The following is a 12,767-nucleotide window of genomic DNA, read 5'->3' on the forward strand; positions in this document are numbered from 1 at the left end:
TGGATTGGGTTGTTTGTTTTTTTGATATTGAGCTGCATGAGCTGCTTGTATATTTTGCAGATTAATCCTTTGTCAGTTGCTTCATTTGCAAATATTTTCTCCCATTCTGAGGGTTGTCTTTTCATCTTGTTTATGGTTTCCCTTGCTGTGCAAATGCTTTTAAGTTTCATAGGTCCCATTTGTTTTTGTTTTTATTTCCATTTCTCTGGGAGGTGGGTCAAAAAGGATCTTGCTGTGATTTATGTCATACAGTGTTCTATGTTTTCCTCTAAGAGTTTTATAGTGTCTGGCCTTATGTTTAGGTCTTTAATCCATTTTGAGTTTATTTTTGTGTATAGTGTTAGGGAGTGTTCTAATTTCATTCTTTTACATTAGCTACCCAGTTTTCCCAGCACCACTTATTGAAGAGGCTGAATTGTATTGTATACAATCGAAGAATTGTATATTCTTGTCTCCTTTATCAAAGATAAGGTGACCATATGTGTGGGTTTAACTCTGGGCTTTCTATCCTGTTCCATTGATCTATATTTCTGTTTTTGTGCCAGCACCATACTGTCTTGAATATTGTAGCTTTGTAATATAGTCTAAATTCAGGGAGCATGATTCCTCCAGCTCCATTTTTCTTTCTCAAGATTGCTTTAGCTATTCAGTGTCTTTTGTGTTTCCATACAAATTGTGAAATTTTTTGTTCTAGTTCTGTGAAAAATGCCTTTGGTAGTTTGATGTGATTGCACTGACTCTGTAGATTGCTTTGGGTAGTATAGGCATTTTCACAATGTTGATTCTTCCAATCCAAGAACACGGTATATCTCCCCATCTGTTTGTATCATCTTTAATTTCTTTCATCAGTGTCTTATAATTTTCTGCATACAGGTCTTTTGTCTCCCTAGGTAGGTTTATTCCTAAATATTTTATTCTTTTTGTTGCAGTGGTAAATGGGAGTGTTTCCTTAATTTCTCTTTCAGATTTTTCATCATTAGTGTATAGGAATGCAAGAGATTTCGGTGCATTAATTTTGTATCCTGCTACTTTACCAGATTCATTGATTAGCTCTAGTAGTTTTCTGGTAGCATCTTTAGGATCCTCTATGTATAGTATCATGTCATCTGCAAACAGTGACAGTTTTGCTTCTTCTTTTGTTATTTGGATTCCTTTTATTTCTTTTTCTTCTCTGATTGCTGTGGCTAAAACTTCCAAAACTCTGTTGAATAACAGTGGTGAGAGTGGGCAACCTTGTCTTGTACCTGATCTTAGTGGAAATGGTTTCAGTTTTTCACCATTGAGAATGATGTTGGCTGTGGGTTTGTCATATATGGCCTTTATTATGTTGAGGAAAGTTCCCTCTATGTCTACTTCCTGGAGCGTTTTTATCATAAATGGGTGTTGAATTTTGTTGAAAGCTTTTTCTGCATCTATTGAGATGATCATATGGTTTTTCTCCTTCAATTTGTTAATATGATTTATCACATTGATTGATTTGCGTACATTGAAGAATCCTTGCATTCCTGGGATAAACCCCACCTGATCTTGGTGTGTGATCCTTTTCATGTGCTGTTGGATTCTGTTTTCTAGTATTTTGTTGAGGATTTTTGCATCTATGTTCATCAGGCACTGAAACCAAATCAATATACAAATGGAAAACAAGCTGAATGTCCATGAATAGGAGAATGGTTGAATAAGTTATGGTACCTTCACATAAAGCAAGAAATATGTGGCAGTTTAAGGACAAGGGAAACAATGAGATACTATTGCACACACATTAGATTGAGAAGGATGCAAATGTCTCAAAGTGCAAAGTGGGTCAGTGATGTAGGGAAACAGCAACTCAGGAACAGCTCTTAGGGTGAAAATTGGCAGAATCCCTTTGGAAAACAGTCGGCAATATTTAGAAAACTTAACACGTGGTCTGCAAACTTTGGTGTCTATTCCTAGGGATGTTCTCTAGAATAACTCATTCAAGAGAGCACCAGGAGACAAGACATATGTGGAAGCTTATTGTGGTGTGGCTTGCAACAGCCAGAAATTAAAGACCACCCACACGTCCCCCAGCAGGGAAGTGGGTGAACACAGTGGTTTACTTACATGGTGGTGCACTACACAGAAGCTAAAATGAATGGATGACACCTATCTGTGTCAACTGGCTGCTCTTTAAAACAGAATGACCACTGGAAAAAAAGCAAGTCACAGAATGATTAGATTAAATGATGTAGATTAGATGAAAACACATTCTGCTGTGTGTGTGTCTGCCTGTGTGTGTGTGTGTGTGTGTGCCTGTGTGTGTGTGTGTGTGTGTGTACCACGCAGGTATATGCAGTCATAGTGAGAGAACATGGATGCTGGGTTATGACCTGTGTGGGATTCTCCATGTCCCTGCCTGGCTGATTGAGTGACGAGAGCCAGCTGGACTTGCCAGCTTTTGACGTACTGGAGATTATTCTTAGTTGTTACTTCCAAACTCTAATCTGGAAGCCTGTGAGTTCATATGAAAGAGGAGCTATAAGAATATGCAGACGGTGCAAAGTTCAGTGTTTCCTGAACAGAAGCAGAGGAGGAGGTCCGAAAAGGACAGATGAGTAGAAGGAGGAAGAAACGATGATTAGATCTAAGAAAGGGGCAGACTATCTCACCAGAAAACCTTCTGCCCCATTCCCTAGACCCTGCCAGAGCCCCGTCTCTGTAAAACCAACACACCACTGAATCCACCTCTCCCTGGGGAAGGGGTGTTTCTCAAAGGGTGCTGCATGGAGCAATCGTTCTGCACGATGTTAAGAGTCGTACGTCAAATTCTCTTGGGACACACTGGGTTTTAAAAAAAAAAAAAAAAAGAGGGCTTCCCTCGTGGTCCAGTGGTTGAGAGTCTGCCTGCCGATGCAGGGGACACGGGTTTGTGCCCCGGTCCGGGAAGATCCCACATGCTGTGGAGCGGCTAGGCCCGTGAGCCATGGCCGCTGAGCCTGCGCGTCCGGAGCCTGTGCTCCGCAACGGGAGAGGCCACAACAGTGAGAGGCCTGCGTACCGCAAAAAAAAAAAAAAAATTAACCACGGTCCATTACCCCAGAACTTCTCAGAATCCTCAATGCTTATGTGCATTGTGAACCTCTAGAAGGGGGATGTGTTAAACAGTTTCCCAACCTTTTTTATACCATGGGACCCTCTTCTGGGGAGAAAGTTTTGGGACGAGTTGCTCCAGTGCACACTTTGGAAAATACTGGGTTAAGACAAAATGCCTGTAAGACTGATCTATCAGTCATTAACTGAATTTGTGTGGAACTGATAAGATTTGCTGTCCACTCTCTTAACAGGACACAAACTAGCCTGATTCTCTGGAAGCTGTTTAACTCGCCACAGTCTAGGACTCCCTCCGTCCACAAGGCCAGAAGCACGTGGAGTGCTCACTGTAGGGGCTTTCCCTGGGTGGTTGAAGTGGGGAGGGAAGCTGTGGAAGGGGCGTATGAACACCCGCCCTTTAGGATGGGAATGGGCGGTGCATAGCTCTTGGACAATGCCTTGTGCACTGCACCAAGTACAAAAGTCTCAAAACACATCATATGGTGCCTGAGCTGAGAGGCTTACTCACAAATATTCTACAACAAACTGCAAATTCATAGACCCTTAACATTATGCACTGTATTAGCAGATTATTCTTCCATAGCTGGTACTAAAAATCATAAAAATTTCATTTTGGAAAGGAATATATAAATATATGTATGTATGTGTATATATGCACACACACACTCACATATGCATAAAAATGCACAAGACATCTGTATAAGCAACATCCAGATCGAGAATCAGAACATTGCTAGTAGCCTCAACACCCACTGCCCACTCAACCTCCCCGATCACCTTGATTTTGTGATAATCGGTTCCTGCTACTGTTTATTGTTCCACTGCTATACAACTTTGCCTAAGCAATATAATTTCAAACCTCATGGACTGGCCAGACATGTGTCTGGTTTCTATTCTTTAGCACTGTGTTAGTGAGGTTTGTTTATGTTGCTGTGGGTACCAACAGTTCACTGCTCTTCCTTGCAGGGTAGAGTTATCACAATTTATTTATTTGTTCTACTGCTGATGGACATTGGGTGGTTTCCATTTTTTTGGCTCTCATAAATAATACTGTTGTGACCATCTGTGTACATGTATCCAGGTGCACCTGCACACCTGGATTTAGATCCAGGAGTAGCATTTCTGAGTCAAAGATTATAATGTAGCTTCAATTTCACCAAATATTGCAAAACTGTGTTCTACAGAGGTTGTTTCAATTTATATCCCTGTCAGCAGTGTATGAGCCTTCCCATCCCTTCATACCTTCTTTAACACTTGGGTATTGTCAAGTTGTTTCAGTTTTGCCCGTGTGTGTGTGTGTGCAGCAGTAGTAGCAGTAGCTCATTGTGATCTTACTTTTGATTCCTCTGATAACAAATGAGGTTGAGCACCTTTTCGTATACTTGCTGCTTATATTCTGTGCAGTGACTGCAGTGTCCATTTTTCTACTGAATTGACAATGCTCTTCTTGTAGATTTGTAGGGTACATGATAAATAATAATTCTTGTCCATCACTCTGTGAACTTTCTCCTCGCTCTCTTTGTGCTGTCTTGTAGTGAACTGAAGTCCCTCACTTCGAGATAGGTGAGTTTATTCTTTTCCTCTATGGTTAGTACATTTTGAGTCTTGTTTGAAAAATCTTTTTTCCTTGAGGTCATGAAGAAGAATCTTCTATAGTTTAAAAGTTTTATAGTTTTGCCTTTAACATTTAAGTCTATTCAACCCAACAATGAGTTTTCTGAATGATATGATGTAGAGTCCAATTTCTTCTCCTTTTTCTCTTCCTCCACTTTTCTCTCTCTGTTCTGTATGGATTCCCAATAGTCCCACACTACTCATTGTCAGAGCCTCTGTAATAGATCAAGTATCCATGTGTGTATGGCCCTGTTTCTCATTTTCCATTCTGTTTCATGGAAATGTAAGTTTTTGAAGGAACGGGGGATAGAGCTAAAGATAATTTTGAGACTGGGGCAATCATTGGTCTCAGTGGGGATTTCTCAACCACTGGACAGCAGTGGGTCCATGAAAGGGGGAAAGAATAAGGGGCTAAGAGAAGAGAGATGTCTTTAAAAATTAGAAAAGTTAAAAAAATAGAAGATACCACCCAGCTACAGCAAGGATTAGTGAAATAGGTATCTACACACTGATCATGAAAAATGGTTAAAGATTTTTGAAGAGAAATTTGTCTATATATACTAATAACTTCTGCTATTTGACTTAGTAATTTCATTTCTGGGTATCTATCCTGAGGAAATACTTAATAATACACACAAAAAGGAAAGATTTTCACATTGTTTATAAGAGTAAAAAATTAAAAACCTCCTAAATGTCCAGTCAGGTTGGTGTTTAAGTAAAGTATGGTGCATCCATACAATGAAATATTATATAAAAACTAGAATAATGTTTGTGATGAGATTTTTTAAATATGGGGAAATGATCCTGCTATACTTCTAAGGGAAAAAAAGGAGGCTGTCAAGTCATGTATACAATATAATCCCAAAGAAATAAAAGTGGAAATGGATGGATTACAGGTATTTTTCCTGCTTCTACATTATTCTCCTTCTACATTATTCCCCTTCTCTTGCTTTACTGGATTGAAAAAAACAACAAAACCTGACATATTACATATTCCTTGTAAGAATTTGAATTATAGAGGAATATGTGAAAAGTGTAGCAGTCACCACTCTCCAAAAGCACCCCCCCACCCCCGCCCCTGCCCAGTTAACCATGCTGACTGTTCCTTCCCTTGGAAGGAGTCTCAAACTCAAATGTCTCCAGGGGCCAAAGTAGGAAATGAAAGAAACCTTGATATAGATGATAGACTGGTATTGGACTGGGGAAACCTAGAGAATGAGCCCTGTTTACTCAGAATTCCACAATGACACAATAAACACATTTATAGGCTGGATACAGCCCACTGACCACCACTTTCCAGATGTGCACTCTTGCTCATGTATTATTTTTAAAAACAGTTATATTGAGATATAATTTACATACACTAAATTTCATCCCTTAAAAGTATCCAATTACGAGGTTTGTAGCATATTTACAGAGTTGAGCAACCATCACCATAATCTAATTTTGGAATATGTGCACCCCAAAAGAAACTTTGTACCCATTAATGGTCATTCTCCATGTCCCACCCCCAACTTTCAGCTCTAGGCAACTACTAATCTACTAATGTGTGTCCATAGACTTGCCTCTTCTGGACATTTCATATAAATAGAATCATACACCATGTAGCCTTTTGTATATGACCTTTTCATTTATTATAGTGTTTTTGAGGTTCATCTATAGTTTAGCATGTATCCATAGTTCAATGCCAAATAATATTCCATTGCATGGATATACAGCATTTTATTTATCCATTCATCAATTAACAGAATTTAGGTTGTTTCTAGTTTGGGGGTATTATGAATAGTGTTATTATAAATATTTGTGTATAAGTTTTTTTGTGTGTGTAGAAATACGATTTCATTAGTTTTGTGTAAGTACCTAGGTAGAAGTGCTAAACTGTTTTCCAAAGTGGCTGCTTCATTTTACATTGCACCAGCAATATATGAGGGCTCCAGTTTTTCCACATGCTTCATAGCACTTCTTATTATCTGTCTTTTTAATTCCAACCACCCTAGTGTGTGTGAAGTGGTATCTCATTGTGCTTTCAATTTGCATTTTCTTGATGACTAATGGTTTTGAGCATCTTTGCATGTGCTTATTGGCCATTTATATATTTGCTCTGGAGAAGTGTTTATTCATTCCTCTTTATGGCCAAAATATATTCCATTATATAGATATACCACTGACATTCATCAGTTCATGAACATTTGGGTTGTATTCACCTTTTGGCTATTATGGATAATGATGCTATAAATATTCATGCACAGGTATATTTGTGTGAACATAAGTTTTCATTTCTCTTGGGTATATGCTTAGGTGTGGAATTGCTGGATCATATGGTTACTCTGTGTTTAATAGATTGAGGAACTATCAGACTGTTTTCCAAAGCAGCTGTTACATTTTACATTCCCACCAGCAGTGTATGAGGGTTCTGACTTCTCCACATCCTCACGTTGTTATTATTTGACTTTTTGATTCTAGCCATCCTCGTGAGTGTGAAGTGGTATCTCACTGTGGTGCTGATCTCCATTTCCATGATGAATAATGATGTCAAGCATCTTTTCATGTACTTATTGGTCATTTGTATATCTTCCTTGGAAAAATATCAATTCAGGTCCTTGCCGATTTTTAAATTGGATTATTTATCTTTTATCATTAAGTTGTAAGAGTTCTTTATGTACTGGATCCAAGTCCCATATCAGATACATGATTTGCAAATATTTTTTCCCATTCTGTGGGTTGTTCTTTCACTTTCTTGGTGGTGTCCTTGAAGCATAGAAGTTTTAAAATTTGATGACATCGACTTATCTGTATTTCTTTTGTTGCTTATGCTTTCATGGTCATATATAAAAATCCTTTGCCAAATTCAGGGTCATGAAGATTTACCCAAGTTTTCTTCAAAGTTTTATCTCTTACATTTAGGTGTTTGATCCATTTTAATTTACATATGTGGTGTGAGGTAAGGGTTCAACTTCATTCTTTTGCACGTGGCTATTCAGTTGTCCCAACACCATTTGTGGAAAAGACTTCTTTCCCCATTGAATGGTCTTGTTGCCTCTGTTGAAAACTAACTGACCATAAGTGTAAGGGCTTATTTCTGGACTCTCACTTCTATTTCATTGATCTATACGTCTATCCTTATGTGAATACTACATTGTCTTGACTACTGCAGTGGTGTAGTACTTGGGATATTGAGAAGTGTGAATCATCCAACTTTGTTTACTTTTTTTTTCAAGATTGTTTTGACTATTCTGGGTTCCTTGCATTTCCATATGAATTTTAGAATCAGCTTGTCAATTTCTGCAAAAAAGTCAGCAGGGATTTTGATAGCGATTGTGTTGAATTTGTACATTGCTTTGGGGAGTAGTGCCATTTAAACAATGTAAGTCCTTTGGTCCATGAACATGAGATGTCTTTCATCTTATTTAGCTCTTCTTTAATTAATTTCAACAGTATTTTGTAGTTTTCATTGTGTAAGTCTTAAACTTCTTTTGTTAAATTTATTCATAAATATTTTATTCCTTTTGATGCTATTGTAAATGGAATTGTTTTCTTATTTTCATTTTAAATTATTGATTGCTCACAAAAACAACTGAATTTTGCATATTGGTCTTGTATGCTGCAATATTGCTTGTTTTCATTTCCAATGATTTTTTTGGTGAATTCCTTAGGATTTTCTACACACAAGGCCATGTCCTCTGTGAATAGCAATGGTTTTACTTATTGTTCTCCAATACGGATGTTTTTTCTTCCTTCTTGTCTAATTGCCCTGGCTAGAACCTCCAGTACAATGTTGAGAAGAAGTGGCAAAAGCTGATATACTTATCTTGTTCCTGGATCTTAGGAGGAAGGCATGCAGTCTTTTCCCACTAAGTATGATGTTAACTGTGAACTTTTTGTAGATGCACTTTATCAGGTTGAGGAAGTTCCCTTCAGTTCCTATTTTTTGAGTGTTTTTTAAAATTTTTGTCAAATGCTTTCTTGTGTGTCTATTAAGATGATCATGTGTTGTTTTTGACCATGTGTTTTTTGTTCTTTATTCATATGGTGTATTACATTAATTGATTTTTGGATGTTAAACCAATCTTGCATACTTGGAATCAATTCCACCTCTTCATATTGTATAATGTCTTTTATGTGCTGCTGGATTTTGTTTGCTGGTATTTTGTTGAAAATATTTGTATCTATATTCATAAAAGATATTGATGTGTAGTTTTCTTATGACATCTGGTTTGGGTATAATACTGGCCTCATACAATGAGTTGAGACAAGTTCTCTCCTTTTCTATTTTTTGGAAGAGTTTATGCAGGGCTGGTATTAATTTTTTAAATGTTTGCTATAATTCACCAGTGAAGCCATATGGGCCTGGGCTTTCCTTTGTAGGAAGTTTTAAAATTACTTAGTAGGAAGTTTTAAAATTAATTTAAAATTAGTATTCACTCTCTTTTCTTGTGATCAGTCTATTCATTTGATTTGTTCTTGAGTCAGCTTTGGCAGTTTCTGTCTAAGGAATTTGTCCTTTTCATCTAAGTTATTTAATTGGTTGGTATACAATTGTTCATACTATTCCCTTTTATTCATTTTAATTTCTGTGCGGTTGGTATTGATGTTCCCTCTCTTATTTCTAATGTTAATAAATTGAGTCTTCTCTTTTCTCTTAGTCTGTTAGCTAAAGATTTGTCAATTTTCTTGTAGATTATGTATCACATTTATAACTGAATTATTATAAGAAGACATAAAAAGTGAAGGGTAATTCCTACAATGGGAGTGGGAGAACATCAAGGTGAATTCAAGCCTTTACTGCCCCATTCCTCCTAAATGCCAATACGGTTGATCCCAAGTTTTTCATAACTCTTTCACCATCTCTGCCTGGAGTGGTGGTAAGGTGGAACTTGGGTATTGAGGAGCACTGAAGGGATCTGGTCCCTTGGTCATCACGTACCAGCAATGATGGGCCATAAACTGTGGGCAGGGTTATGCCCCCGAGATAGAAGACACCATGGCCCCAAGCCATTTGGTCTGATGTCATAACTCACCGATACTCTTTTTGCCGTGTTTCCAGTTCTTTACGTCTGTGCTGCTTGAGAATGTGAATTTGGTCATCACAGGCCAACTTTGCTGTGAGAAAAGGACATGGGTGAGAAGAGCCTAGGGAAGCACATTAACAACATCCGTTTTCAGGTTTCCCTCAGACACCCTTCCTGAGCCAAGTGCTTTATGTGTATCGTCTCATTTAAGCCTCAGAACACTCCCTCATTTTATAGCAAAGAAATGGGGTGTGGGGAGGTTGAATAGATTTGCCCTTGAACTTTACCCAAGGTCACAACCTAATTAGTGGATTTTCAGCACAAGACTCAAATCCCATGCTGTCAGCTAACGCTCTTTATAAAAGACAAATCCAGTTCCTCCTCCTCCTGTCTGCTCACTCAGCAAGCCTGGGGGCTCTGAACCTCGGGGTTCTGAGAATCACATCCAGATACATAAGCCAGGCTTGGTTCTCATCGTGAATTACAGGAAGGCAGACCGATGATACTCTGGCAGGCACAGTTTGCCCACCTCTGGCCTGCCTGTGGATTTCCACCTGGGGGCTCCCAGGACACTGCCTTTGCCAAGAATCGTGGGGCCCCTGGTGCAGAGCTGCTTTTCCACTTCAGAGGAAAGGCATTCCGTGATCTTTGGTGGATCTCTTCAAACCACTTCAGAGCAGTTCATTCCTGCATTTCTCACGCAGAGCAGAAATGGCAGCCACTGCGGGTTTCCATGTTGCCTGAGAGAATAGCAGGGACTCATAGCTCTTGTGTTTCTAAGTCCAGTTGGCTGCTTCCTGGAGAAATGTGTGACTTAAGATTCAATATACAGACGCTGACACTGTCCAGTTTCCTGTGGTGGCTACACAGAGGAATGAGAATGGAGCTTATTCTAAAACAGCCTGTCATGTCCTAGAGTGTGGGCTTTAGAAGAGATGTTCTTGGGTTTGGGTTTGGACTAGGGCTGTGTCACTTAAAGCTGTGTGACCTTGAGCAAGCTGCCTTAGCTTCTTCCCATGTAAAATGGAGATAATAACGCTTATTTCTAGGGCCATGGTGGGGGTTTAGGGAGAGACTGCAGCAAATCACTCCATACAGTGCTTAGGACCAGTAAGTGCCCAGTAAATGGGAACCATGGTTATCACTGTTGTCCTTATAATTATCATGGACCTGAGTGTCCTCTTCCTCCCTCTAAGCCAGACTTCAAAGGTGTCTCATCTTTCATTTCAGGAATGGGCAGGTGGCTAAGGGCATGGTTGGTCACACTTCTCAGGGCCTTTAGAGCAGGAGAGGTCAGATCAAGATTACCCTTTATACTATTATTTAGGGTAAAATCAGTGAACACAGTCAATGGAACCCCGACTGGCAGGATTCCAGAGCATCTCCTTGAAAGGGGGCCACTGCAGTGAAGAGCTTCTCCGGCTCTCTGTGGTGAAGAGCCGGCTTTTTAAAACTTCCATTCCATCACAGACTGACATTTTTGTAAATAAGTGGGGAGGCTCTAGGCCATTGAAGGCAAGGCGAGTATTAAATGTAACAACAGCTGTCACTGGCACATTCATCATCTCTTATCCACCCTTAAAGAACCTGCCTATTTCTCAGGCACCTTGCTCTGAGGAGTTGTATCTCCTTAGCTTTACTGTATGAATAAGTCAGAGAACGTGTAAAATTGCAACCTACCAAGTTTCAAATGGCATATAGCATCCTTCTTCCTGGCCCCACTGACTAACAGAACTTCTGGGAACAAGGCAGGTGACAAAGCCTGGACTGACTATAGCAGAGTTCAGGGGGACAGACTCCAAAAGACTGATATGAGTCTTTCACATAGATGCTTGGAATCCCTGGGAGCACAGTGACCACTGATCTTCCTCTTTGGGCCCCAGTTCCAAGCCTGGGACTGGAGCTGCCTCAGGCAGAGGTGCAATGGGCCAGAGAGCTCTGTGAGGCTCAGAACTGTTGGGTGCTGGTCTGCAATGAGGTGAGAACAGAGGTTGAGTGTACAGGTTTACAAACTTAGAGTAACTTGCTAAAATACTTCTGACTGTTGCATCTGATAATAAAAACAGGGCTTGTATTTTGAATGGCTTTGGTTTGTCTTTTATTTCATTTTTCTAGTAGTTAATTTTTATTGTATTTTACAAAAATGTCAGTCACCACAGAGACAGCCCTCTGACTTCTATGGTCACCCCAAGTGCAGTGGTGTAATATTGGTTTCCAGAGGTTTCTATGTGGTGAGTGATTGAATCGCTTGTGGGCTGGGCCCCCTCATTTCCAGTTTGCCCAAAGGGTTGGTTGTCGTGCCGTGTGGTGGACCAAAGATGGCCACAAATTCTTTGACATTCCTTCCATTGAGAGGAGGTCTATGTTCCCCTTGCGTCTGGGTGGACTCGGTGACTGCTTGGACCAACAGAACGTGGTAGAAGTTACACTGGGCCAGTTTCCAGGGCCAGGCTTGAAGAAACTGGCATCTTCCACTTTCTGTCTCTTGCTTTTGGCAGCCAGCCGCCACAAAAAGAAGTGCAACTACCCTGAGACCACCGAGCTGTGAGAAGCCCAGGCTCTACGGGGAAGCCTTAAAAATGAGATGCCATGTGGAGAGGGAGAGACCACGGAGCCCTGAAGCACACGAGAGGAGAACCATCTTAGAAGCGAATCCTCTAGCCCTTCCCCTCTCAGCGGATGCCCCATGGCTCACAGAGGGACCACCCAGCTGAGCCCTCCCCAAATTCCTGACACCTAAGATCATGAGCAAAATGAAATGGCTGTTTCAAGCCACTAAGAGTGCTACACAGCAACTGATAAGTGGAACATACTGGGTGGCTTCCATGTGCCCCTCCAGATCCACCCTTCGCCTGTGCTGTCCCTGAAGGTCCCTGATCAATGCATCAGTGGGCTTCACGTTCGGTTCAGCCACTGGGAACCCTGACCAGAGACTGGAGGGTACGGGACAGTGAGGAGAGGACACTTCTTCCCCAGCCTCTCTCTGTAGGGTCTCTCCAGGCTGTCTGCATCTCTACTGAGGACCAGAGCTCCTCCCAAGGCAGCTCTGGCTCCAGGACACTTCCCTTTTGGGTT

General features: G+C 40.4%; 1 protein-coding gene across 1 annotated transcript in view; it reads right to left on the reverse strand.

The window, feature by feature from the left end:
* ALOX5 (arachidonate 5-lipoxygenase) overlaps window positions 1-12,767 on the reverse strand; it is a 54,531-nt gene that overhangs the window by 32,601 nt on the left and 9,163 nt on the right. The window contains exon 3 of the mRNA XM_022569481.2: window positions 9,702-9,783. Within this exon, the coding sequence (XP_022425189.1) occupies window positions 9,702-9,783 (82 nt within the window). The remainder of the gene's footprint in view (window positions 1-9,701; window positions 9,784-12,767) is intronic.

The sequence above is a fragment of the Delphinapterus leucas genome, chromosome 16 (genome assembly GCF_059928025.1).
Source record: "Delphinapterus leucas isolate spDelLeu-1000000601 "Yukka" chromosome 16, BTC_Dleu_Yukka2, whole genome shotgun sequence".
NCBI classification, from domain to species: Eukaryota; Metazoa; Chordata; class Mammalia; order Artiodactyla; family Monodontidae; genus Delphinapterus; species Delphinapterus leucas.